The sequence below is a fragment of the Podarcis muralis genome, chromosome 12 (genome assembly GCF_964188315.1).
Source record: "Podarcis muralis chromosome 12, rPodMur119.hap1.1, whole genome shotgun sequence".
In the NCBI taxonomy this organism is placed as follows: Eukaryota; Metazoa; Chordata; class Lepidosauria; order Squamata; family Lacertidae; genus Podarcis; species Podarcis muralis.
The window spans coordinates 46752133-46777892 of NC_135666.1; the positions used below are offsets into that span (position 1 = coordinate 46752133).

Genomic DNA, 25760 nt, shown 5'->3' on the forward strand with positions numbered 1-25760 from the left:
TTTAAGGTGCGTGCCTTTATCTCCTTAGTAGATTGCTGCAAATTACATCACACACACACACAATATCCCAGGAACATTAAAAGCAGCAAAGACCGTGAAGCTTGACCTATTTTCAAACCCCACCACCTCACCTGTTCCTATTTCCTTTTAATATAACAGAAGGGGAGGAACTGCTGAGCTAGGAGGGAGACTGCAAAGTGGGTGATGGATTTCTTTTTTAAAAAAGCAGGGCCTCTGATTTAGCAGCGTCGGAAGGAGGCGGACCATGCCTGGGTGTCAGCGAGCGCCGCTTGGCGACGGCAGCCGCTGATGCTGCAAGCCAGGGGGCGAGGCGCGTTTCCTTTCGTCCTCGCCTAACGGAGCGGCGGCTGGCGACGAGCGAGGCGCGCAAAGCGCAGGCGGCGAGGGGGGCTGCTGCTGCTGCAAACTCCCCTTCTCCTTCCCCCGGAGGATACCGAAGACCCTCGGCAGCGAAGGAAAAAGAAAGCCACAACAGCTGCAGCTCAGAAGGATCAGCCAGATCCTCCCTCCTTGGGCACAGAAGGCTCTCCCCCCCCCCCACGTCGCCGCCAAAAACATGGATCCTGCAACCCGGAGGACCAAGGCGGAGGACGCCGAGCAGCTCCCGCAGCAGCCGGAAGAAGAGGAAGAAGTGGATCCCAGGATCCAGGTAACAGAGGCGCAGGTTCGGGATCGCTTTCTTGGGGATCCGATTTAGCTCTCCCCCCCCCCCACGGCTCACTCACGCCCCTTCGCGGGGAGCGCACATGGTGGGCGCATCGACGGGGGGAAATCGGCGTGCGCATTTTGGGGAGGTTGCAGGGCCGGGCGCCTTTTATTGGGAAAGTGTGCGTGCGTGGCGCTCGCTTGCGCCTCTCCGGCCGATTCTCCTCTCCCCTCTCCCCCCCCACCCCCAAAAGCCGCGTGTAAATTCCTGAAAAAGGGGGAGGGGGCGTTGTCTGCCGCCATGCGCTCCCCCCACCCTTGGGTGCTTCATTAGGTTTCTGCCAAGGTCCTTCTGCAGGCGGCAAAGCCAAGGGGGGTCCCCCGATCTCTCCTTCGCAATTGTGCAAAGGGTGCTTTTGGGGAAAGAGGAGCCGCCTCTCCTCGCCGCCTTCCCTCTTCTCCCTTTCTAAAAAGCAGCGGCGGCGACGTGCAAGCGGCGAGAAAAACCCACACCCTGTTCTGGTGGCTCTCTCTCTCTCTCTCTGGCTTCGGTCGTTGTCAGAGGGTCAGGCTCCTTGGGTTTTGGGTTTGTTTTTTTAGGATGCCGTGCCAAAGGCAAGGGATCTTGCTCCGGGCGAGCGCTGGAGAGGAAGGGATGAGGGTGGAGAGGGGCTCTCGCCCAGGGATACCACAGGCCGGAGCAGGTTGCGCTAGAGCGCTTTTGAAGGTCGCGGTGGCGTCTTGCAAGAGAGAAAGGCGGGGGAGAAGAGAGCGCTACCTCAGACTGGCTCAGTATTCCTACACTGTCTGGCAGCCACTGTCCGGGGTTAAGCCCCACGGGGAGATGCCAGATTTCGAACCTGGAGCCTTCTGAATGCCAAGCGGATGCTGTGCCGCTGAACTAAGCCTCGCGCCCCTCCATGTTGTTGTTATAATAATAATAATTTATTATTTATACCCCGCCCATCTGGCTGAGTAGTTGTTTGGTAGTTGTTGTTCTTCTTGACATCTGATGGGAGAGCGTTCCACAGGGCGGGTGCCACCACCGAGAAGACCCTCTGCCTGGTTCCCTGTAACTTGGCTTCTCGTAGTGAGGGAACTGCCAGAAGGCCCTCGCTGCTGGACCTCAGTGTCTGGGCCGAACGATGGAGGTGGTTTGTTGTTTGTTTATGTACCACCTTTATCTCCCAAGGATCTCAAGGTGATGTACATGGTTCTCCTCCTCCCCATTTCATCCACACAGCAGCCCTGTGAGGTAGGCCAGGCAAAGAGCTTCATGGCTGTGTACAGATTTGAGCCCCACTCTCTCAGGTCCTGGTCCAACCCTCTATAACCATCACACCACACTGGCTCCCTATAGCTTTAAAACCATTGACCACATTCCTGGCCGATATTAGCAACAGAATTGACCAACTGCAACCTTGTTCGCAAACCACGAGCTCCAGTGGTCTCTGTTTTACCAGGGTCAATGCAATCCTGCTTGGACACTAGCTTCAGCTAAGCGTTAGACGCTGAGATAACTGGTTACAACCAGAAGTGCATTAGTGCTTTGACGAAGATCCTGCTCTCAGTTTCAGTTACTGCCCCTCTCCGCTCTGCCGGTTCACAAATAGCGTCCCCTGCTATAAATGTCCCCCACACCTGCAGTACAGGAAAAGACAGTTCCTTGCCCCATCTCACCCAACAAGCAAGCTGCTTTGAAAGGCTTCAGGTGCGAAAGTGGCCTATGGCTAAAATTATAACTATATAACATCCCTTTTAATTTCAGTTTAGGTTTTCTTCTTCTCCAAATTAAGATACAGTGGTACCTCAGATTACATACACTTCAGGTTACATATGCTTCAGGATACAGACTCTGCTAACCCAGAAATAGTACCTCGGGTTAAGAACTTTGTTTCAGGATGAGAACAGAAATCGTGCTTTGGAGGCGGCAGCAGGAGGCCCCATTAGCTAAAGTGGTGCTTCAGGTTAAGAACAGTTTCAGGTTAAGAACGGACCTCCGGAACGAATTAAGTGCGTGACCAGAGGTACCGCTGTACTACTATGTGTACTGTTTTGGTGTTTTGTCGGTAGAGACAAGAAAAAATCCTATGCCCACGAAAACGACAATTCCTTCCTCTTGTCGGTTGTTTTCGCAGGGGTGAATGGGGTCATAGCATCATAAAATTATAGAGTTGGAAAGGGACCACACAGGTCGTCTAGTCTTAGCCCGTGCAATGCAGGAGTTTTTAATCCAAGGTGGGGTTTGAACCCACGACCCTGAGTCTTGTGCGCTACCAACTGAGCTATCCCAGCAGAGAAACTGTTTTCTTTGCTTCCCTCTCCTGTGACAGGTTCTGTAGATGTCCCATCAGGAGAGAAGAGTAGCTGAGCAGCATCGTCTCTGCCAGCAGGGACCAAAGAGATATTTCCATCCATTTTTTATACATGAAAAAGTTCTAAAAATTCCTCCGTCTCAACAAATCAGTTGGGGGGCAAAATGATGGGTGGAGAACCAGAAAGGGTTTTTAGCTAAATAGGTAACATGAGCAGCTGTCCGTCTTCATTCCTACATAGCCACCAGTTGAGCTCAAAACCCGATCGAAGCGTGTTTAAAATGGCCTTTGTGCCTTTCCCATGCATGCATACCGACAATCAGAGAGATGCTGCCAGATGTTTGAAATGTCATGTTGTTAAGCTGATACGTGAGGCAGAAAGTCCCTGGCTCAGATGTCTCCCAGCTCAAATGTCAGGAGGTGAGCTGTCTGCAAAATGAGGACCAAACATGCTCTGGGCTCTTCTGCCGCCAACAGAAACAAACACATAAAGAACATATCACACAAACTCTGCACATACGGTATGCAAAAGAATGAAAGACCCTTATCCCCAGCGTTTGAAATTAGCCAGGCGCTAGGCGCATTTCGTGACTGGGGATTGAGAGAATGTGCTTTGAGAAGTCTTGTCGCCAGGATGGATTTGATTTAAATCAAATCGATTTAAATCACGATTTAAATCGCTAGTTAGTAAGACTTGATTTAAATCATTTTTATTTTTATTTGCAAAAAGACTTATTCTTGCTGGCATAATCTTAATATTTACAAGCAGATGAAGGTTTAATTTTTGGAATAATAAATTTCCAGAGTAGTTTTTACAGTTATATCAAAAACTACTGATTGGGTAGTATTATTAGAAATACATATACAGTGGTACCCCGCAAGACGAACGCCTCGCGAGAAGAAAAAATCTCGCAAAACGAAAGGTTTTTTCGTTTTCGAGTTGCCTCGCAAGACGAATTTCCCTATGGGCTTGCTTCGCAAAACGAAGCTTGCCCCAGGGACAGCGGGTCTTCTCTTTTGAAGCAAGGGGCGGCGGGGAGATCGCTTCTCCCCACCGCCCCTTGCTTCAAAAGAGGTCTGCCCCCGGACCTCTTTTGAAGCAAGGGGCTGCGGGGAGATCGCTTCTCCCGGTGCTCCGAAGTGGGGTGGGGGGGCGGGAACACCTGCCCCAGCCGCCGGGCTTCGTAGCGCTGCTGCGAAGCCGGGCGGGGGGGGGCGGGAACACCTGCCCCAGCCACCCCGCTTCGGAACGCTGCTCCGAAGCGGGGGGGGGGGGGAACACCTGCCCCAGCCACCCCGCTTCGGAACGCTGCTCCGAAGCGGGGGGGGCGGGAACACCTGCCCCAGCCGCCGGGCTTCGTAGCGCTGCTGCGAAGCCGGGCGGGGGGCGGGAACACCTGCCCCAGCCACCCCGCTTCGGAACGCTGCTCCGAAGCGGGGGGGGGGGGGCGGGAACACCTGCCCCAGCCGCCGGGCTTCGTAGCGCTGCTGCGAAGCCGGGCGGGGGGGGGGGGCGGGAACACCTTCTGAAGGCGGGCGGGGGGCGAAAGTCTTTGTCCCCCCTGCCTGCCTTCCCAGGGGCTTTTAAATCGCCCCGGACAGCGGAGAAGTCCTCCGCTGTCCCAGGGTTTTTTAAAATGCTGGGGGTGGGAAGAAAAGCCCTTGTCCCCCCCCCCCCCCCCCAGCCTTCAGAAGAGGTCCGGGGACAGTCTGTCCCCGGACCTGGTCTGAAGGCGGTTTCCCTAGGAACGCATTAATTGATTTTCAATGCATTCCTATGGGAAACCGTGCATCGCAAGACGAAAAACTCGCAATAAGAAAAAACTTGCGAAACGAATTAATTTCGTCTTGCGAGGCACCACTGTAGACCGATAATTATGCTGTTTAATAGTTTAACTGTTTATATTTGGACAGCTTTTCTGCTGTACTTTATTGGAAGGAGAAAAACAATCATTTCCTTAATAACAATTTATTTAACTGAAACAATAACATAGCATGTGTATTTGTGTTTGTTAACTGATGTGGTTCAACAAGTTTGTTTTTTAAAAAACAACAACAACCTTAGACTGAGTTTTAGCACCAATGAAAAACTTAAACAAATCATTATTTCCTGATAATAGCCTTTGGACTATAATGTAACTTAAACAGAAAACTATCTTTAGAAATATTTTTCCTCCAAAAGCATTTTATTTTAAAAATCCAATTTAAATTTAAAAAAATTAAATTAAAAAAAACCAAAATTATATTTATAAAATCTGATTTTTTAATTTTTAAAAAATAATAATAATTGATTTTTATCCACCCTGCTTGTCGCCATGTATGGCGTCTGAGATTCAACAATAAAATGGCTGGCGCTGAGAGCACAGGGGGGGAAATGTCTCCCTGCCCGACTCCAAAGTAGGACTGCACATAACCTTTTCTATCCTAGTTTCTACCACTGATTATCCCCTCTTCCTTCCCCCCATCTCTCCCCACAAGGCCTTTGACAGCGGTGTCTCCTACCTGTACGAATTGAAAGCACAGACATTATATTTATTATGTACCATTGTTATCCTTGAAAATCTTCCGAAAGAAACAAAAAGACTGCTGTCTTATCTGGCAGGACTACTGTCTCAAATGTATGTGAAGCAGGGGACTGTTGTAAGAGTCCATATAAATACTGAGTATTCCTGAGTTGAAATATTGGACCTACTGGAGAGACCCGGGTTCAAATCTCCACGCAGCCGTGAACCTTGGGCCAGGCATGCACTCTGAAGTCTTAGCAACCTCACAGGGTTGTTGTAAGGATAATAAAATGATATTTTTTTTGGGGGGGGGGGAGGGAGAATCATGTATGCCACTCTGAGGTCTGTGGAGAAGGAGTGGGATAAACATGAACAGTGGATGCTCGGGTTGCGAACGTGATCCGTGCGGGAGGCACGTTCGCAACCCGTAGCGCCTGTCTGCGCACGCGCAGGTCACGATTTGGCGTTTCTGCGCATGCGCAGGTAACGATTTGGCATTTCTGCGCATGCGCAAAGCACGATTTAGTGCTTCTGCACATGCACACGCACCGAAACCCGGAAGTGGTGTGCAACCTGAAAACGCGCAACCTGAAGCGTCTGTAACCCAAGGTATGACTTTAATTAAATACTTTAGTTCTTAATTTTAGCAGGGTTATAAGAAAGGAAAAGGTGGTGAGGAATGGATACCTGGAATCTTAAACATGGGGGAAGAAAACCCATTTCATTCTCTCGAATTTGGATCTTGCCTGTCGCTAAGCGATGGTTTAGGCCTCTTTTCCTAAGCACTGTTTGTTCTTCCTTAGATGCACTTTCTCGCCCTTCTGGGAGGAGTTCGGTTCCCGATTTGCACTCATGACTTGCAAGTCATAAAGAGGAACAGCTTTGGAGTTGAACTAGAATAACTCTTTAAAAACGTAACCCTCGGTTGCAGTCTTCAAAAGGTGTCCGAAGTCTCTCCCTCTTCCCTGTCCCCAAATCCGCCTCACCACAGAGGCCCCGGTGCCATAAATTTCGGCCTCGCAGTTAAACTACCTTCCACCCTTCCGTTTCCATTTCACATTCCAGCTGAGGCCCCTCTCCCCGGAATGCCAGATGACACTTAATAACCCGAGTCCATCCCAGCTCTGTCGGTGTCGTATTTCTCAACATGTGCTGTTTTTTTGGCTTTCTTCCAGGGGGAACTAGAAAAGTTGAATCAATCCACAGATGCTATCAATCGGAGAGAAACAGAACTTGAGGTACCATTTTTTTAAATGCTTTACTGCTTTGTATGAACACACATTCTTCTCGGAGATCTTGTGTATACATTTTTAAGGTTGTTATTATTGTGTGGTTTTTTTTTAAAGAGAATGGTATTTGTTTGGATTTTTTGTCTTGGCTGCTTAAAAAAACCCAAAACACACACACACACACACACACACCAGAGAAACGGCAAAATAAAAATAAAATATCTGCATGGACTAAGCCAGCAGACAAAGAGAAAGTAGGTCACACTTCTCCTGCTCAGACACTGAAATTGAATGACATTACTTTGTACAATGCTTTGAATTTCATTAGTCCTGTGATATCCTGCACCAAGGGATAAGGAGTGTAGCAATCAAAGTGGTAATTAATCCTACATGTAGGTATGCAAACAGTGCTTTTGAATTTAGTAGCGCTCCCTCCTTCTCTCTCTCTCCCTCCTGTAGCGCTTCCGCCAACGTTTGCAGGATCCTGAGATGCTGCTTCAAAATGAAAGAAAGACTTATTATTTCTGCCAGATTTATATACAGCTTAATCAAAAACAGGGACGTGGGTGGTGCTGTGGGTTAAACCACAGAGCCTAGGGCTTGCCAATCAGAAGGTTGGCGGTTCGAACCCCCGCAACGGGGTGAGCTCCCGTTGCTCAGTCCCTGCTCCTGCCTACCTAGCAGTTCGAAAGCATGCCAGCGCAAGTAGATAAATAGGTACCACTCCGGTGGGAAGGTAAACGGCATTTCCGTGCGCTGCTCTGGTTTGCCAGAAGCGGCTTAGTCATGCTGGCCACATGACCCGGAAGCTGTATGCCGGCTCCCTTGGCCAATCAAGAGAGATGAGCGCTGCAACCCCAGTGTTGGTCATGACCGGACCTAATGGTCAGGGGTCCCTTTACCTTTTTTAATCGAAAACAACCTGGAAGAGTCCTAAGAAAATGCCAAAGAAGTCAACGGGATTTAAAAACAGGAAGGCAAAATGAAAATATCAAAACGATAGTTAAAATGGATAGTTTTAAAATACAGATAGGCCAGATACAATTTTGCATCTGGGTAGGCTTGCTTGATTTTCTTTTCTTTAAAGAAGGTATCGGAAAAAGGACGGAAGTGCCTGCCTAAGATTTATGGGTGCAGCCACACCAAAAGGTGGATTTCTCACAAAAGCAGAACGCACACTTGTAAAAATCCCAGTTCCGCAAGCACATATTCTCAAAATGGATATGCTTGCGCCTCGCAGCTTTGCTCATTGACTGTCAAAATGAGGAAAGGTTGCCGCAACAGATAGAAAGCCGAAAATGTAGTAGTATACGTTAAGTACCCTCAGAAAGGTTTGAAAAGGGGGCATTTGTCTCTCTCCTTGTGGCAGCCGAGCATAGAACAAGCCACAGAGTGGACCAGAATGTTGGACTGTGGGAATATTTCTCCTCTGCTACCATTTTACAGATCGGGAGAGGATGAGCCACGCATTTGACAGAACTGAAGGAGTATTGGTCATCACCCTTAGTGCCCTTTAGCAATCCTTGCACTGTTCTGCATGCAAAATGGACGGGGCCAGCCCTACCATTAGACAGAGTGAGTGTCATGAGAGGGCAGCAAGTTGTTAATTACGGGACTTGACCGTTACTGCCAGGGAAAGGGGAAGCTTGTGGGATTTTTCTGCCTCGGGTGCCAAAATATGTTGGTCGGCCTTGAGTACTCTGTGCCTCGATTTGAGGGAAAGGGCTGTGTGACATTTGCTGCTCAGCCTCGGGTAGCAAAATGTCTGAGAATTGAAGCTCTAACCTACTTCAGTCTGGCTGATCTCATTCCTGCAAGCTACGCTTTCCGTTTTTTGGAATCCAGATGTGGCTCTCCAGATGTTGGCAAACTACAGCTCCCATCAGCCCCCGTCGGCAAAGTGCAGCTCCCCATGCCCGGGTTAAATTCATGCATCTTTCTGCTAGGATTGGTATGAAGTGAATCTTAAGGCAGGGCTGGGGAGCTTCGAGCTCTCCAGATGTTCGCAACTTCCACCATCCCCTGTTATTGGCCTTGCTGACTTTGGCTGAGGGGTAGAGCGTGGGGCTCTTAATCTCAGGGTCGTGGGTTTGAGCCCCACGTTGGGCAAAAAGATTCCTGCATTGTAGGATCTTTGGACTCGATGACCCACGTGGTCTTTCCTACTCTGCAATTCTATGACTCTATGAGGTATTGTCCAACAACAACTGGAAGACCAAAGGATCCGCATCCTGTGCCTTAAATGATTTTTCTTGCTTCAGCTGCTGTTTAGAAGTAAATGTTCACAAGCTGCTCAGTAACGTGCTGCATATGAAACAACAATAACAATATCAATTTACATACCACCCATTATCAGAAGATCCCAGGGCAGTGTACAACATTAAAAACACATTACAGAACACCAGTGATAAAAACATAGTAAAAACATAATAAAATGCATGCTGACTGAAAGCAGGTAATAGCATTTTGTTTTGTCGGGGGGTAGAGAGAGGCAGCAATCATGTAGATTTTTTTTTCTTTTCCCCTTTTGTTCTGTGCTCCCGTTTGTCCGGTATGTTGCATTACTTGTTCCCTAGGCCATTTTGAAAGAAACAGCGCTTACTTAAATGCTCCTTTCCTGTCGCCTGGCCTTTTAAACTTTAGCTCTCTACCTCCAGCCGATGGTAACCAATATTGTCAGTCAGCGACCTGGCAAAGGAGAAGAGGCTATTCTGGGCAGATGTCGCCAGTTCGGAGAAGAGGTCTCTTAATAAGTCCTCTGGGCACTGATCTCCGCAAACAAAAGGGCAATTGAGGACACGGCTGTTTGTAATTTATGAATGTTGGGGGATTTTTCTGAGGCGGTGGGTCCCAGATGAGAATTGCACGAAAGCACTAATTTGCCCCTCTCTAATGTATGCCAGTGTCGGACACGGGTGGCGCTGTGGGTTAAACCATGGAGCCTAGGACTTGCCGATCAGAAGGTCGGCGGTTTGAATCCCCGCAACGGGGTGAGCTCCCGTTGCTCGGTCCCTGCTCCTGTCAACCTAGCAGTTCGAAAGCACATCAAAGTGCAAGTAGATAAATAGGTACCGCTCCGGCGGGAAGGTAAACGGCGTTTCCGTGCGCTGCTCTTGTTCACCAGAAGCGGCTTAGTCAAGCTGTACGCCGGCTCCCTCGGCCAATAAAGCGAGATGAGCGCCGCAACCCCAGAGTCGGTCATGACTGGACCTAATGCTCAGGGGTCCCTTTACCTTTACCTTTAATGTATGCCAGTAATTTGGTCAGTAGCGCCCTTGTGGGAAGGCAGAATAGCTAGAGGATGCATCCTTTGTACAGTGGAACCTCGGAAGCCCAATGCCTCAAATGTTTTGGCTCCGGAACGATCGAAAACCAGAAGTGATTGTGACGCTTGCAGAAGTGACGCTCCTGCAGCCAATTGGAAGCCACGCCTTGGAAGTCGAACAGAATTCCGGAACGGATTCCGTTCGACTTACAAGGTATGTCTTTACTGCTTTGCTGCTGTTTATATCCAGGTTACCAACATTTCTTAGCCCCAGGACGTAGCTGGGTTTTTTTCGCGGGTGCAATGGGAAACCTCCCTCCTCCCTCCCTCAAACCAGCCCTTCTCCCAGAGGCTGAAAGAGGCAGAGTATTCACCCTTTTTCCAAGGTAAAAGTTGGATTCCGTAGAATTACTCTGAGCTTTAAAAAGCACATTCAGCTGAAAAAGGAAGTGGGAAGCAGTGGCACTTTTCCAGCTTCCTCTTTCAGCTCCACGTACTTTCCAAGGGAGAACATGGTAACCGCTGTCTCCACCTTGTCTTTGGGGTCTATGTGATGGTGGTTCTGAGGCCTTGTGTGTGCCAGGGGAAGATCTCAAGGGTGCCATGCCACCCACAGGTACCACCTTGTTTAGCTAGGCATTCCTTTGCATCCTTTTCTGTGGCATGAGAGATACGGAAGAGGTGGACCGATCTCTCCACGTCCTGATCTTTGCAGAGCCATCGTTATTCTAAGGTAAAGGTAAAGGGACCCCTGACCGTTAGGTCCAGTCGTGGCCGACTCTGGGGTTGCGGCTCTCATCTCGCTTTATTGGCCGAGGGAGCCGGCGTACAGCTTCCGGGTCATGTGGCCAGCATGACTAAGCCTCTTCTGGCGAACCAGAGCAGTGCACGGAAACGCCATTTACCTTCCCGCCAGAGCGGTACCTATTTATCTACTTGCATTTTGACGTGCTTTCGAACTGCTAGGTTGGCAGGAGCAGGGACCGAGCAACGGGAGCTCACCCCGTCGCGGGGATTCGAACCGCCGACCTTCTGACCGGCAAGCCCTAGGCTCTGTGGTTAACCCACAGCGCCACCCACGTCACTTATCTTTATTCTAGGTCTGCACAAATTGTGATCCATCAGGCTGCATGCTTGATAAATCTGGCTTTGACATCTGCAACTACTGGTTAAGAGTTCTGGGCTAGGGAGACTGGTTCGAATCCCCACTCAGCCATGAAATTCAGGGTGCTCTTTGAACAGTTGCACTCTCTCTCAGCCTAACCTACCTCCAAGGATTGTCACGAGGGGTGTTAGAAACTCAGGTATATAATCCAGGTGCTACACAGCTCCTTAAGCCAGGGTTGCAGTCACCAAATCAGAACAACTTATTGCAGTTTTTGGGACAGGTGGCTCGAAAGTCACATTTTCCCCCAATACGACTTTTTGGTTCCTGAAATTGATTCTGATTGTGCAGATAAAATATAATGGATAGGATTCCACAGGATGTGTTGCTGGTTAGTGTGAAAACAGTCGAACGTTTTTGAGGATCCCCAGGAATGCGTCTCCAGATGGTGGGAGACATCTGGCACCATCCTGGCATCTTCACTTGGTTGCAAGTGGGTGATAGCCAGCTGCAGAACGCGCCTGGCGAATTTTGAGCGCTGGTCGCGAGGATAAAACGTTGCTAGGGTAGGAGAACCACGAGTGCCATTATGAGGTCCTTCAAAGTAAGGTGGAATATAGGTAAAGTTAAAGGGACCCCTGACCATTAGGTGCAGTCGTGGCCGACTCTGGGATTGCGACGCTCATCTTGCTTTATTGGCCGAGGGAGCCGGTGTACAGCTTCCGGGTCATGTGGCCAGCATAACTAAGCTGCTTCTGGCGAACCAGAGCAGCGCACGGAAACGTCGTTTACCTTCCCGACAGAGCGGTACCTATTTATATACTTGCACTGGTGTGCTTTCGAACTGCTAGGTTGGCAGGAGCAGGGACCGAGCAACGGGAGCTCACCCCGTCACGGGGATTCAAACCGCCGAACTTTTGATCGGCAAGTCCTAGGCTTTGTGGTTTAACCCACAGCGCCACCCGCGTCCCTGAAGGTGGAATATATAAATGTAATAAATCAGTCCTGCATTTGGGAGACCACAGTACAAGATTGAGAAGTCCTGTTAGGTCTGGGGAATTGCGAGTTGTGCAGCCCTTCCTCATTTCTGCATCCCTCAATGCCTGTGATAAGCTACTCTGTGGCAACTTCCAGTACTTCCCAGAGCATGTGAACTTGTTGTGAGCTTCTGCCGCTATGTGCTGGACGCCACTTTTGGTGCGCTATGGCTCGCTTGCACATTGAGGATGATTTGAGATCCTGTATCAAAATCATTGGCTGTGCAGAACCGACAGTTGCCGGCAGTATAGTTACTGGTTTGCTTGTTTTTCTTACATATTTTGTGTTTTGGTATTTCAGTGCTGTGAATAGCCCTGAGATCTACGGATTAAGGGCAGTATACAAATTTCATAAATAATGGCAATAATTTACATGCTGGAAATGATTTCAGTGACAAGTAAATCCAAGAATTGGTGACAGATGCATGTATGTTCTCCTGTTAAAAAAAACACAAAGGCTTGGCTAGCAGCCTGCAAAGTCAATAACTTTGGCAGCCTCGGTTCTGCAAGACGATAAATAGCATCCTGTATCCTCTTTGCCCAATTGTTTATGGCCCCCTGGAGCGCTCGCTGCTCCTCCGATGACTTGGAAGCCTGCTGTGGTGGTCTCAGCAAGGTAGAGAGCAAATGGATTGAAAGGCACTGGGCTATTGATGGTTTTGTATAAATTAATCTATTGCTTCTTAATGAGCCTTTGATTGGGCTTGGTTAAAATCCATAACTCCGTTGGCACAAAGTGCAGAGCCGAGCGCTAATGCTGCAGCCAAGGATTATGGAGGTCCTCCGAGGGGTTTTTAATGCGCGGCTTTGTCTGGTGTTCCTGCTCGTGATTGAAGCCTTTGTGAAGTGAACTCTTCGCTAATGCTGTTTTAAGACCGGCGAGCGCTGCTTTGCCACATCAGCAGTGCTGTGGCTTGGTGTGTGTGGACACGATGGCTTTTTGATATGAAAGATCTCTCCTCTGATAGTCAGCCCTGTTGGAAATGGGGTAGGGGGGGTCTCTCCACCCCTTATTAGCCAGGCCCCGGCAGGCTGGTAAAAATAAATAAATAAATGAAACAGCAGGGTAGTAACTTGAGTGCTTATTTGCAAAGCTTGAAATGGAGGGCAAAGCTTAGCAGGACATGAATTGTGCATAAGCAGTTGATGCTGGTGGTTAAACATTTTCCATAGCTTGGGAGAGGGGAAGCAGGGCTGGGAACTCAACCCAACCCCTTAGCCCCGGGAGGTCGAACTTCCATTGGCGCCAGTGCAAGTTTTCCCTTTCAAGAATTTATTTTGGGGAGGGTCATTGGGACCACGAAGAGGGGAAAGGGTTAACTTGCCCGCACTCCATCCTGATGGTGGCTTAGACCGAATGCAGGGTTCTCATTTGTTGTTGTCGTTTAGTCGTGTCCGACTCTTCGTGACCCCATGGACCAGAGCACGCCAGGCACTCTTGTCTTCCACTGCCTCCCGCGGTTTGATCAAACTCATGCTGGTAGCTTTGAGAACACTGTCCAACCATCTCTGTCGCCCCCTTCTCCTTGTGCCCTCCATCTTTCCCAACATCAGGGTCTTTTCCAGGGAGTCTTCTCTTCTCATGAGGTGGTCAAAGTATTGGAGCCTCAGCTTCACGATCTGTCCTTCCAGTGAGCACTCAGGGCTGATTTCCTTAAGAATGGAGAGGTTTGATCTTCTTGCAGTCCACGGGACTCTCAATAGTCTCCTCCAGCACCAGAATTCAAAAGCATCAATTCTTCGGCGACCAGCCTTCTTTATGGTCCAGCTCTCACTTCCATAGCATGACATGAATTGTGCATAAGCAGTTGATGCGGGTGGTTAAACATTTGCATAGCTTGGAAGGGGAAGCAGGGCTGGGAACTCAACCTAACCCCATAGCCCCGGGAGGTCGAACTTCCATTGGCACCAGTGCAAGTTTTCCCTTCCAAGAATTTATTTCGGGGAGGGTCACTGGGACCACAAAGAGGGGAAAGGGTTAACTTGCCCGCACTCCACCCTGATGCTGGCTCAGACCCAACGCAGGGTTCTCATTTGTGGCTAGCGTTTAATGATGCTTTGAACGTGAGCTGTGGCCCATATTTACGTATCCCTTTGCTGTACTTGAGAACATAAAGTTCACGGGCACTGGCTGTAAATGCTGATCTCCGAGAACTAAGACTTAGTAATGAAGCTGTGTGTGTTTGGCGTGGAGAGCAGGAAATGATTCTTGCTCATGCATGCATACTGAATTGGGAATAGGAAGGGTCACATTGTGCATTTACACATAAATATCTTAGTAATCTGCAATTCAGTTGACGCTATGTATCATGCGTTTGACCTCCCAAGGTTTTATTATCCTCTTCAGGGTTAGAATCATTGAGTGGGAAGGATTCTGGTCCAAACCCTTGCAATGCAAGACTCTCTCCCCCATATAATTTTTTAACATTTGATTTTAAAAAGTATAAACATGCAACATAAAATCGTTCCGAATCCAAATATCGAGATTACTCTGAATCTCCTGACTTCCCTCCATCCCTTCCCTGGGTCCTAACGGGATTACTATTTACAACTGCGTATCAATACTTCTCCAAATTTTTCATCCTAAATTTTCCCTACTTTCCATTGCTTTACAAGTGTGGTTAAAATCCTGCTAACAGTGGACTTGTAAATAAATTATAAACTTTCCCCATTCCTTATTTAAGTTCTTGTCTTCTTGATTTCTGAGCTTTCCAGTTAATTTTGCCATTTCGGCATAGTCAATCAACTTCGTTTGCCATTCACAATGCAACGACACCCATTCACTGTTCTTAACATATCAACACACCAGTTATAATGGAATCCTTTTAAAGCTGACTGCAGTAAACGAAACTGACTGAGGACCACATATCCCCCCTTTTTTCGATTTTTTTCGATTGGGCTGATCCACTCACTTGTCCCGCCGTACGTGACCTTGTAGTTTGCACCGGAATTTGCTGCGAGGTGGGCCAGCCTGGAAACAAAAGGAAAGGGGGACGGAATTAGATGATTTGTTCTACTTTTAAGAAAACAGAATGCTGCACACAATGGCGATGAAGGAAGGAAGGAAATATTTAATGGCCCATTGAGGTGGGACAGCTGGTCAAGCGCCGGGAGGCCTGCAGCCGAGCAGCTGGGAGCGACGGCAGAATGACTCTGGAGCTTTGAGCCGATGAATAAGGCGCTTTGGCCAGAGTATGTCAAAGCTCTTCCAATTGTGGGGCAGATGTAGCCTAACAACCACCCCTCCGCGGTTCATGTTCTTGGCAGCGTAGCGCAAGGCAGAATTTGAGACCTTCCCTTGCGCGGTTTAGAACAGCTGCCACTGTGATTGGGGAAGTTGTTGAAAAATCACTGGAGAAGTTGAGAATCGTGTGAATGCGTCACAAACGTTAGCAACATAGGGAGCTGCCTTAGGCAGAATCCATCTAGTTCAATATTGTTCACACTGGCTGGCAGCATGGTTTGAGGCAGTGTCCTTCCCAGGAGATGCTCACAGCCCACCCGTTCTCTCTGCTCTTGCCAGTGGCGTACCATGGGTTACCAGTGCCCGGGGCCATGCAGAGGAAAAGACAGAGTATGAATGCACATTCAGCTGCCTAACGGTGTCGGTGTCACCCAGGAGATGGCAGCCGCAGAGATAAGAAAAGAAGAGTCATTCCGTTGCCTGGAGAGGTCACTTCCTGGTTTGCATGCAGCAGCCGTTTTCAATGGAGCCCAGTGACAGAGGCACACTGAGCTGTATTGAGGCAGCAGTAGTACTGGGTGTTGAAATATTGCACCCCTAACAATTTTGTGCCTGGGGCAATCGCCCCTGTGCCCCCTGACTAGGCCACTGGAGAATCTATATCAGACAGTGGCATTTCAAATTTCTCAGTGGTAATTCTGAGAAAGCCCCTGGGAGACCATTTTCAGACTCTCTGAAGAGTCTCTAACATGAAGATGCTCAAAATTCCAAAGGGAGACTCCAATGAGAAGTTGGAATTTATTTGCAGACTTGATGTGATCATTTCTAAGCTCAACATAGATTAGGGCGTGGCTGCAGAAAGCCATTATCCTTCTTAAAGGTTTCCATGTACACATCTGGGGCCTTCCAGATGTTTTGGACTACAACTCCCATCAGCCCCAGTCAGCAGAGCTTTGCCAGTTCATCTTACATTGGGAATAAGTTACCCTATGCAGTTGCACAGTTGGGAAAGGGGCTGTGTGAATGGCTCCTAATGTGGTTTTTTGGGAGACCCAAAGCCTGACATCTTGAAACAGGAATATTGGCCTCACTCTGACTTTTGAAGCATTTAAAGTAAAGGTAAAGGAACCCCTGACCATTAGGTCCAGTCGTGGCCGACTCTGGGGTTGCGGCGCTCATCTTGCTTTATTGGCCGATGGAGCCGGCGTACAGCTTCCGGGTCATGTGGCCAGCATGACTAAGCCGCTTCTGGCAAACCAGAGCAGCGCACGGAAACGCCGTTTACCTTCCTGCCGGAGCGGTACCTATTTATCTACTTGCACTTCGTGCTTTCAAACTGCTAGGTTGGCAGGAGCAGGGACCGAGCAACGGGAGCTCACCCCGTTGTGGGGATTCGAACCGCCGACCTTCTGATTGGCAAGTCCTAGGCTCTGTGGTTTAACCCACAGCGCCACCCGTGTCCCGATTTAAACATTTAGTGCTGGATTAATAAAGCCAATTGCAAGCTAGAGCCTACACAGCTTCAAAGCCGGCTTATATTACAGTCAACAATTTATTCCTTTCTACTGGGGTAATGGGCTGTCAACAGAATCCCAATCCCTGCCTTGTGGGTTGTCAAGAGGATAATGGAGCTTCTCCGCTATATGAACCCCGGGAAGAGAATAAATTTCACTCCCATGCTTGCCTGCCATAGAGCTGAGAATTGAGCGCTGTGTATCTGAAAACCTGTCATCCTGTCAAGGGCAGTAGAATCATCTTTGTCTGACTTTCAGGCCTGGAATTCAAAATTTGGGATATCTGGAGGGGTGTGTGGATGGGTGTAGCATTTGCTTTGTTGCTGCTGCTTTAAATCACTGTATGGTTTAAAAGATCCGTATAGTTAAAGTCATGGTTTTCCCTGTAGTGATGTATGGAAGTGAGAGCTGGACCATAAAGAAGGCTGATCGCCGAAGAATTAATGCTTTTGAATTATGGTGCTGGAGGAGACTCTTGAGAGTCCCATGGACTGCAAGAAGATCAAGCCTATCCATTCTGAAGGAAATCAGCCCTGAGTGCTCACTGGAAGGACAGATCCTGAAGCTGAGACTCCAATACTTTGGCCACCTCATGAGAAGAGAAGACTCCCTGGAAAAGACCCTGATGTTGGGAAAGATGGAGGGCACAAGGAGAAGGGGACGACAGAGGACGAGATGGTTGGACAGTGTTCTCGAAGCTACCAGCATGAGTTGACCAAACTGCGGGAGGCAGTGGAAGACAGGAGTGCCTGGTGTGCTCTGGTCCATGGGGTCACGAAGAGTCGGACACGACTAAACAACAAAAACAACATGGTTTAAAAGGGCCTTGAAATCTGTCTGGTTTTTCTTTCTTGAGACAGCATGTTACATCCATAATGAAAGGAAGTCATTCTGGTATACTGGGGACGGAATTATCAGCCGGTTTTTGCTGCTCAAAAATCCTTTTCTTCCCCAAGAGCAGGTTTTGTTTGTCCTTGTCTATTGTTGCATATTAAATACAGGCTAGTACTTGAAATTATTGGAAAAACGAAAGTGGTTGTAATACACCCAAGTCTTTAATTTCACAGAAAGCCCCATCTTATTTAATAGGATTAAGCTGCTCACAGTAGGGTTATGCCCAGCCACCAACGCTCCAGAAAGTACATATTATGGTCCTCCTGTCTTGTTTTCCTGTCCTATTTTTGCAGCTGCTCAATTATAAAAGCTGATGTCATCCTAGCACGTAGTTCTTAAAGAGAGTCAGAAATAAGCTTTTAGAGACGTCGGTTATAATTAAAACGTTTGCTTCACCGGTAATTGAAACCTTGTGTTGCTAATTATCATCCTTTTCTGGCTTGCTGTTGGGATGTTAGGCTGTGTGTGTGTGTGTGTGTGTGTGTGTGTGTGTGTGTGTGAATCCTTGCAAGGAATCGTAGAATTGGAAGGGACCACAAGGAGAATCTATTCCAACCCCCTGCAATGCAGGAATCTTATGCCCAGTGTAGGGCTCAAACCCACAACCCTGAGATCAAGAGTCTACATGCTCTGTCGACTGAGCTATCCCTCAGAAGAAATGGTTGCTCTTCAAAGCTGGAGTTAGATAGACCACGCCGCTTAGTGGACGATGCCATTGGAGAGAGATTTCTGGGGTCCCCTACTTTGCCACCTGTGTCAGTCGGAACTTCTTTTCTGGGATTTATAGCACAGATAATGGAAAGATGTTGCTAACAAATACATAGGTAAAGGTAAAGGACCCCCGGATGGTTAAGTCCAGTCTAAGGCAACTGTGGGGTTGTGGCGCTCACATCACTTTCAGGCCGACGTTTGTCCACAGACAGCTTTCTGGGTCATGTGGCCAGCATGGCTAAACTGCTTCCGGTGCAACGGGACACCGTGACGGAAGCCAGAGCACACAGAAACGCCGTTTACCTTCCCGCCACAGTGGTACCTATTTATCTACTTGCACAGGTGTGCTTTCGAACTGCTAGGTTGACAGGAGCTGGGACAGAGCAACGGGAGCTCACCTCATAGCAGGGATTCGAACCGCTGACCTTCTGATCGGCAAGCCCAAGAGGCTCAGTGGTTTAGGCCACAGCACCACCCACATCCTAATTAGATAAATAGCTAGATAGTAAGTACAAAGTATATAACTATTATAACCTCGCCACTTATGCCATGCAGTGGTGCAGCGTATTTAGATCATGTCATGAACAGCCCAGTCATTCTTACCATACTGACACAACTGAGCTTCCTGCTCCCTAGTGAATCATGCAGCCAGCACCTTCCTTGCCAAGGCAAAACTTTGGGTGGAGTGAATGGGGAACTGGCGAATGATATAGTCATGCACTTATTTCCCTAGATATTGGGAGGGATAGACACAAAGCACTGGGCTCCTGTTTCTAGTGGCAACCTTGCATTTGTTGTCATTCTGCCTGGTAGCAGACTAAACTACATCACAAGAGTATTGTGACGTCAGCGCTGCCATCCCAGCCAGACTTTGGAGCAGATGGCCAGGACCCCACCCCACGGGCAGGATCGTCCCCCTTGAGGTGGTGAGAAGGCTACAAACAACATTCTGCTTGGCAGCTGAGTTGGTGTGGCAGCTAGTGAGATATGGGGCAAGGCCAGCAATCACGTATTCACTTGTAATGGTATAAAATATCACTAAATAGGCATATAGGAACAGCAGGTTGTTGCAGCCCAGTCTGTCTTGTGTTTAGGAAACATTGCACCGAGGCGACACACTTTAAACCTAGATTGCTGTTCGTTTAAAAACGCTGGTACCATTAATGTAAATTCAACTGTGTAAATGTGCTTTGATGGATGTAACAATGGATTACTGAATGGTTTAGTTTATGTAAAATATGCAGGGATGTCAGGTAAGCAAAATGAACCACCGAAAGAGAAGAAGGGAAGGCATTGATTTAAGGTTGCTTAAATGAATATTTTGAAATGTAATTCATAAAATTTAATTTAAAAATTATATACAAATAAGCCTAGATTGCATTCCAGGGAAGGTGACACAATCAAGTTACAATGGAGATATATATATGTAGAGAGAGAGAGAGTGTGTCACGGTTTTTTAAATGTCTTCTTTTTCATTACAAAACTAATAGTCCCCAAACAAATATTACAAATACAGTCACAGCTGAAAGGACATTATCAGTTAGTGCTAAGGGGGAAAAGGGCCCCAGAATCGCTCCGAAATTTCTAAAAGTTGAAAAAAAAATCACCCTGCAAAAAGCATTTGTTTCTTTTGAGGAATACAGAAATTCATGTCCGATTTTTTTTTTTAACATGAGAGGGTTTGACCTCTGTTCAAATCTAGTTGCCATTGCCAGCAAAAGTTGGTAGATATTATATGCACATATTGGACATTTATCTAAGGCTTTCACTGTCGCAATGATCTTTATTTACTCTCCAGAAGGTTGAGCGGCACACGTTTTCTTATTTACTCCAACAGCCGTGATCCTCAAGGTTCCTCCCTGTTGTTCAGGATGGGCAGGCTTAGTGAATTACAACTACGAGAATCGTCTCCTGACACCTTTTTTTGCTTCCCTTTGCTGTTGCAGGATGCGCGCCAGAAATTCCGCTCCGTCCTGGTTGAGGCTACAATAAAACTTGATGAGCTAGTGAAGAAGATTGGGAAAGCTGTCGAAGACTCGAAACCCTACTGGGAAGCTCGGAGGGTTGCTAGGCAGGTAAGCCGAAAAGCCTTCGCTATTAAGCCGGGAGGGTGTGACTCTAGCCACACAGAGTACACTTTAGCCTCCTTTGGAGCATGGTTGGCGGCTTCATATACTACGATTGTTCATATACTGCAATTGTTCTGCGCTGCCTTTGGTCCTGGCTTGTATTCAGGGTGTGATCTTGGCTTATTCTCTCGGTTTGCGGAGCCAGAATTCCCCGGTTTGGACAGAACAAAGAACGGGTTGCATACAAGCCAGGAACTTCGAGCCAAAGTTGAAGGCTTGGCCCCAATGCTCGTTCCTAGCTTTATAAACCACAGTGAATGATCATCCACATCTGCCCACCAAGAGTACAGTGGTACCTTGGTTCTCAAATGGCTTGGCTCCCGAACGCCGCAAACCCAGAAGTGTTCCGGTTTGCGAACGTTTTCTGGAAGCCAAACGTCTGACATGGCTTCTGTTTGAGTGCAGGAAGCCCCTGCAGCCAATTGGAAGCCGCGCTTTCATTTTTAAATGGTTTTGGGAGTCGAACAGACTCCTGGAATGGATTAGGTTTGACAGCCAAAGTACCACTGTACTGAGATAAAACCAGACCTTTTTTTCCTTTAAAAAAATGTTTAGGGATACTCCCATTTTGACTCAAGAAAATCACAATTTTATAGTTCAAATCGGGAAAAATAAATACAGTAAATGGACAAAAGTACAAAGATTCACAAAAATGTTTAGGGGTATGGTTTTTGAACGGTTTTGGGAGTCGGAACAGACTCCCGGAACAGATTAAGTTCGAGAACCAAGGTACCACTGCACAAAGATGCTGTTTATATTGTGCGATGTGTAAGCATTAGACAAATGTCATTGTGGATGTTTCAACTGTGCGTAATGGTCGCGGGACTGATGACACCGTTTTTCTCCCTCTGTACCCTCTCCGGCTGCTTCTAAATATCACCCACGCGCAACTAAACTCTGAAAGGACTTGCTCTGTTCTCTTTCCCCGTCCCCGCTAATAATAACGTTCTGTCAGATCCTTCCAAAAACCTATCTGCGTTCCTGTGCTTCCCAGCAAATTGCGTCACAGCACAACTAATTATTGGTCTCGGGATTTCCATCTCTTTGTTCTGATTTTTAAAATCCCGGATGCTCAGAAGCCCGAATTGCAAATCAATTTTAAAAAGCATGTGGGTGCGTTGTAATTTGAAGACGTTTGGACGTTGCTTACTCACGGGCTTTTGGGGTTGTTATGGAAACTGGTGGCAAGTTAAAATATGGAGGAGTTTCTCTCTTGCACCTTCTCTTTCTGTGGTTTTGAACCGAAAAGGAGAACAGATAATTCTGGTGGCATTGCTTAAAAGTGACTGTTTGTGGCTTAGGGTGTGAAAATAATTGTGACTGGACATGGCTGTGTGGCTGCTTTGTGATCATCATATTGTGACACGCTGACTGTTTTTAAATCTCATAATAGTGACTGAGATGGCTTTCTTTTCTTACCCTACCCCTCTTGATCCAGTTTTGATTTTATGACCAGCAGACAGTATGGCTAGACTCAATGGTGCATTGAATGGAACAATGATATTCAATGGTGCAATTGTAGTTAATGCCCTCGGTTCGTTCTCCTGTAATGATTCGGAAAAAAGCACTCCATCCTCAGGCCTTTCACTTTTGTGAGACCTGGGGCCAGCTCTCACGACCCCACATTCTGGAATTATTTGCAGTGTGTGCTCATTTCTCTTAGGAGCAGTGAGCGATGAAGCAGTCGGGTGGCTGTGTCACAATGGAATCTAAGCCTTGGTTATTACTAATGGGAAGGTGAGCTGGGATCTGGGCTTGTAGTCCGAGACAGGTGGCTCTTTCTATAAACCGTCAGCTGGCTTGACAAAGCTGAATTGGGTGGGAGCTCCTCAAAGTCATCTTCTTACCGGCTTATAAATTGCTTTTCATGCTAGTTTGTGGTCCTAGTTTGAAGGAAAGTGATTAGGCTCCTTGACAACCCAAACATACTTGTCAGCAATTCTTTTGCTCCGATCATGTTTGTAGCTTACACTGGAGCACTGTTTGTGCAGGATGCAGCTTGCAAAAACAAAAAAAAAGGAGGGTGAGACTAGATGTCCTTTGGGGGTCCCTTCCAACTCTACAATTTTATGAAAAAGTGTTGTGTGGCTAAGGTAGAATAATGAGCTGCTGCAAAAAAAGTTAAAGGTAAAGGACCCTAGACGGTTAAGTCCAGTCAAAGGCGACTATGGGGTTGCAGCGCTCATCTTGCTTTCAGGCCGAGGGAGCCGGCATTTGTTCACAGACTTCTTTCTGGGTTATGTGGCCAGCAGGACAAAACTGCTTCTGGCGCAACAGAACACCGTGACAGAAGCCAGAGCGCATGGAAACACTGTTTACCTTCATGCCACAGCGGGACCTATTTATCTACTTGCACTGGCGTGCTTTCAAACTGCTAGGTTGGCAGGAGCTGGGACAGAGCAATGGCAGCTCACTCTGTCGCGGGGATTCGAACAGGCGACCTTCCGATTGGCAAGCGCAAGAGCCTCAGTGGTTTAGAGCACAGCACATTGTTCCTGCCACCCACCCACACACAAACGTAGTAAACCCAGCCTGTGTTGGCTATCCCTTTGCTAATTCCGGAGCTGCTCTTTGACTTCGTTGCACTTTTTGGATGTTGTGTGACTGTGTGGAGAAGGGTGTGGAGCGGAATTGCACACAAGTTACAAGAAAGGCAATTCTGACTAGACATCAGGAAGAACTTTCTGACAGTGACGGTGGAACGGTCTCCCTTGGGAGGTTGTGGGTTCTCTTGCTTTAAGGTTTCTAAGCAGAGTTTGGATGACTATCTGTCATGGATGCTTTAGCTGCGATTCCTGCATTCCAGGGGATTGGACTACAGTGGTACCTGTACAGATGCTTCAGGTTACAGACGCTTCAGGTTACAGACTCCGCTAACCCAGAAATAGTACCTTGGGTTAAGAACTTTGTTTCAGGATGAGAACAGAAATCGCTCGGGGGCGGCAGTGGGAGGCCCCATTAGCTAAAGTGGTACCTCAGGTAAAGACAGTTTCAGGTTAAGAACGGACCTCCAGAACGAATTAAGTTCTTAACCCAAGGTACCACTGTATATGGTCCTTGGGCAATTCTATGATTCTAAGTGTAGAAATTGAAATTGTTCCATGATTCTACATCCAACATTCATGTGTCCATAATAAGCCCCCACTCATATATAACTGAACACAACAGAACATCTGTTGGGTGTCCTGAAAAACCAGAAATTCTGATTGCATTCAAAAGTGATTCCAGCTCTGATTTTAAAAACTATTCTCAACAAAAAAAATCCATATGTTAAAAGCAGATCCGGTCTAAAGTTACATCCACACCATGCACTTTAAGCAGGCGGGTCCCTCCAAACAATCCTGGGAACTGTAGTGTGTTAAGAGTGCTGGGAATTGTAGGTTTGCAAGGGATAAACTACAGTTGCCAGGATTCCTTTGGAGGAAGTAATTCGCTTTAAACATATGGTGTGAATGTGTCCTAAGTTAGTCGATCGTTTGAATAACCAGTGCCATCTTCAGAGTCATTAAAATTTCACTTTTTGCTGTTTTGGAACTTGCGGTAAACTACGCGACTGTACAGATTTGCCCCGTCTTGCAAAAACGCTTCTTGGCAAGAGCTGCGAGGAAGGATGAGTTCTGAGAACAAAAATCCTATGTCTGTGAAAATGGGGCAGAGTTGGATTCATGTTTGGCTGGCCGCCACGGAGTCGGTGACAAGCGAAAGAGCTGGCGTAGTTCAGCACAATAACTGGCTGACCTCTTCTGCTGACGCAGTCGTGCTTGGTAATCGTCGGTAGCTCGAGGAAGTTTCTTTCTTTGTCCAGAAGAGAGAACCTTAGAGACTGAAAATATTTCTGTGTTTCTATAGGAAGATCAAAATCCACTGGAAGGTGGCGTAGCAAAGCGGCTCTGCTGTGAAGTGCATATAATTGTTGAAAATGTTCTATTATTATTATTATTATTTTATTGAGTTTATATACCTCCCTATACCCGGAGATCTCAGGGCAGTTCATAGAAAAGATCACAACATATATAATCAGGATAAAAACAACAACCCAATAACACCCCCCCCCCTGAAAAGAGCCACATTTTAAAAGGACATAGGATGTCAACCAAATCAACCAAAGGTCTGGTTTAAAAGGAACGTTTTTGCCTGGCGCCTAAAGGTGTGTAATGCAGGCACCAGGCGAACTTCCCTGGGGAGAGCATTCCACAGACAGGGGGCCACTGCAGAGAAGGCCCATTCTTGTGTTGCCACCCTCTGCACCTTTTGAGGAGGGGGCACATGAAGGAGGACCTCAGAAGATGATCTCAGGGTCTGGGTAGGTTCATATGGAAAGAGGCGGTCCTTGAGGTATTGCGGTCCTGAGCCGTTTAAGGCTTTATACTTCAAAACCAGCACTTTGAATTGGGCCTCGAAATTCATTGGTAGCCAGTGCAGTCAGACCAGGATTGGTGTAACATGCTCAAACCGTCTTGCTCCGGTGAGCAACCTAGCTGCTGAATTCTGCACTAGCTGAAGTTTCCGAACCGTCTTCAGAGGCAGCCCTGAATATAACGCATTGCAGTAATCTAACCTTGAGGTTACCAGAGCATAGACAACAGTAGTTAGGCTATCCCTGTCCAGATAGGGGCGTAGCTGGGCCACCAGCTGAAGCTGATGGAAGGCACTCGGGGCCATTGAGGCCACCTGAGCCTTGAGTGACAGCAAAGGATCCAGGAAGACCCCCAAGCTACGAACCTGCTCCTTCAGAGGAAGTGTAGCCCCATCAAGAGCAGGCAATCTCTTACCCATCCCGTCTAGGGAACCACCCACTAACAGAGCCTCATTCTTACCTGGATTGAGCTTCAGTTTGTTGGCTCTCATCCAGTCCATTACTGAGGCAAGACACTATAAACGCAGCTTCTCGCATTGTTGCATATATATATATATATATATATATATATATATATATATATATATATATACATATACACACACACACACACACACACACGGATGCGGGTGGCGCTGTGGGTAAAAGCCTCAGCGCCTAGGGCTTGCTGATCGAAAGGTCGGCGGTTTGAATCCCCGCGGCGGGGTGCGCTCCCGTTGTTCGGTCCCAGCGCCTGCCAACCTAGCAGTTCAAAAGCACCCCGGGTGCAAGTAGATAAATAGGGACCGCTGACTAGCGGGAAGATAAACGGCGTTCTGTGTGCTGCGCTGGCTCGCCAGATGCAGCTTGT

General features: G+C 47.7%; 2 protein-coding genes across 2 annotated transcripts in view; one reads left to right on the forward strand and one right to left on the reverse strand.

The window, feature by feature from the left end:
* Positions 1-277: 277 nt before the first annotated feature.
* SH3BP5 (SH3 domain binding protein 5) overlaps positions 278-25760 on the forward strand; it is a 51713-nt gene continuing 26230 nt past the window's right edge. Inside the window, exons 1-3 of the mRNA XM_028751441.2 lie at positions 278-670; positions 6661-6723; positions 20371-20499. Of these exons, the coding sequence (XP_028607274.2) occupies positions 578-670; positions 6661-6723; positions 20371-20499 (285 nt within the window). The 5' untranslated portion in view covers positions 278-577. The remainder of the gene's footprint in view (positions 671-6660; positions 6724-20370; positions 20500-25760) is intronic.
* Positions 14689-25760, reverse strand: part of CAPN7 (calpain 7) — an 80185-nt gene continuing 69113 nt past the window's right edge. Inside the window, exon 21 of the mRNA XM_077916367.1 lies at positions 14689-15092. Coding sequence (XP_077772493.1) covers positions 14864-15092 — 229 coding nt within the window. The 3' untranslated portion in view covers positions 14689-14863. The remainder of the gene's footprint in view (positions 15093-25760) is intronic.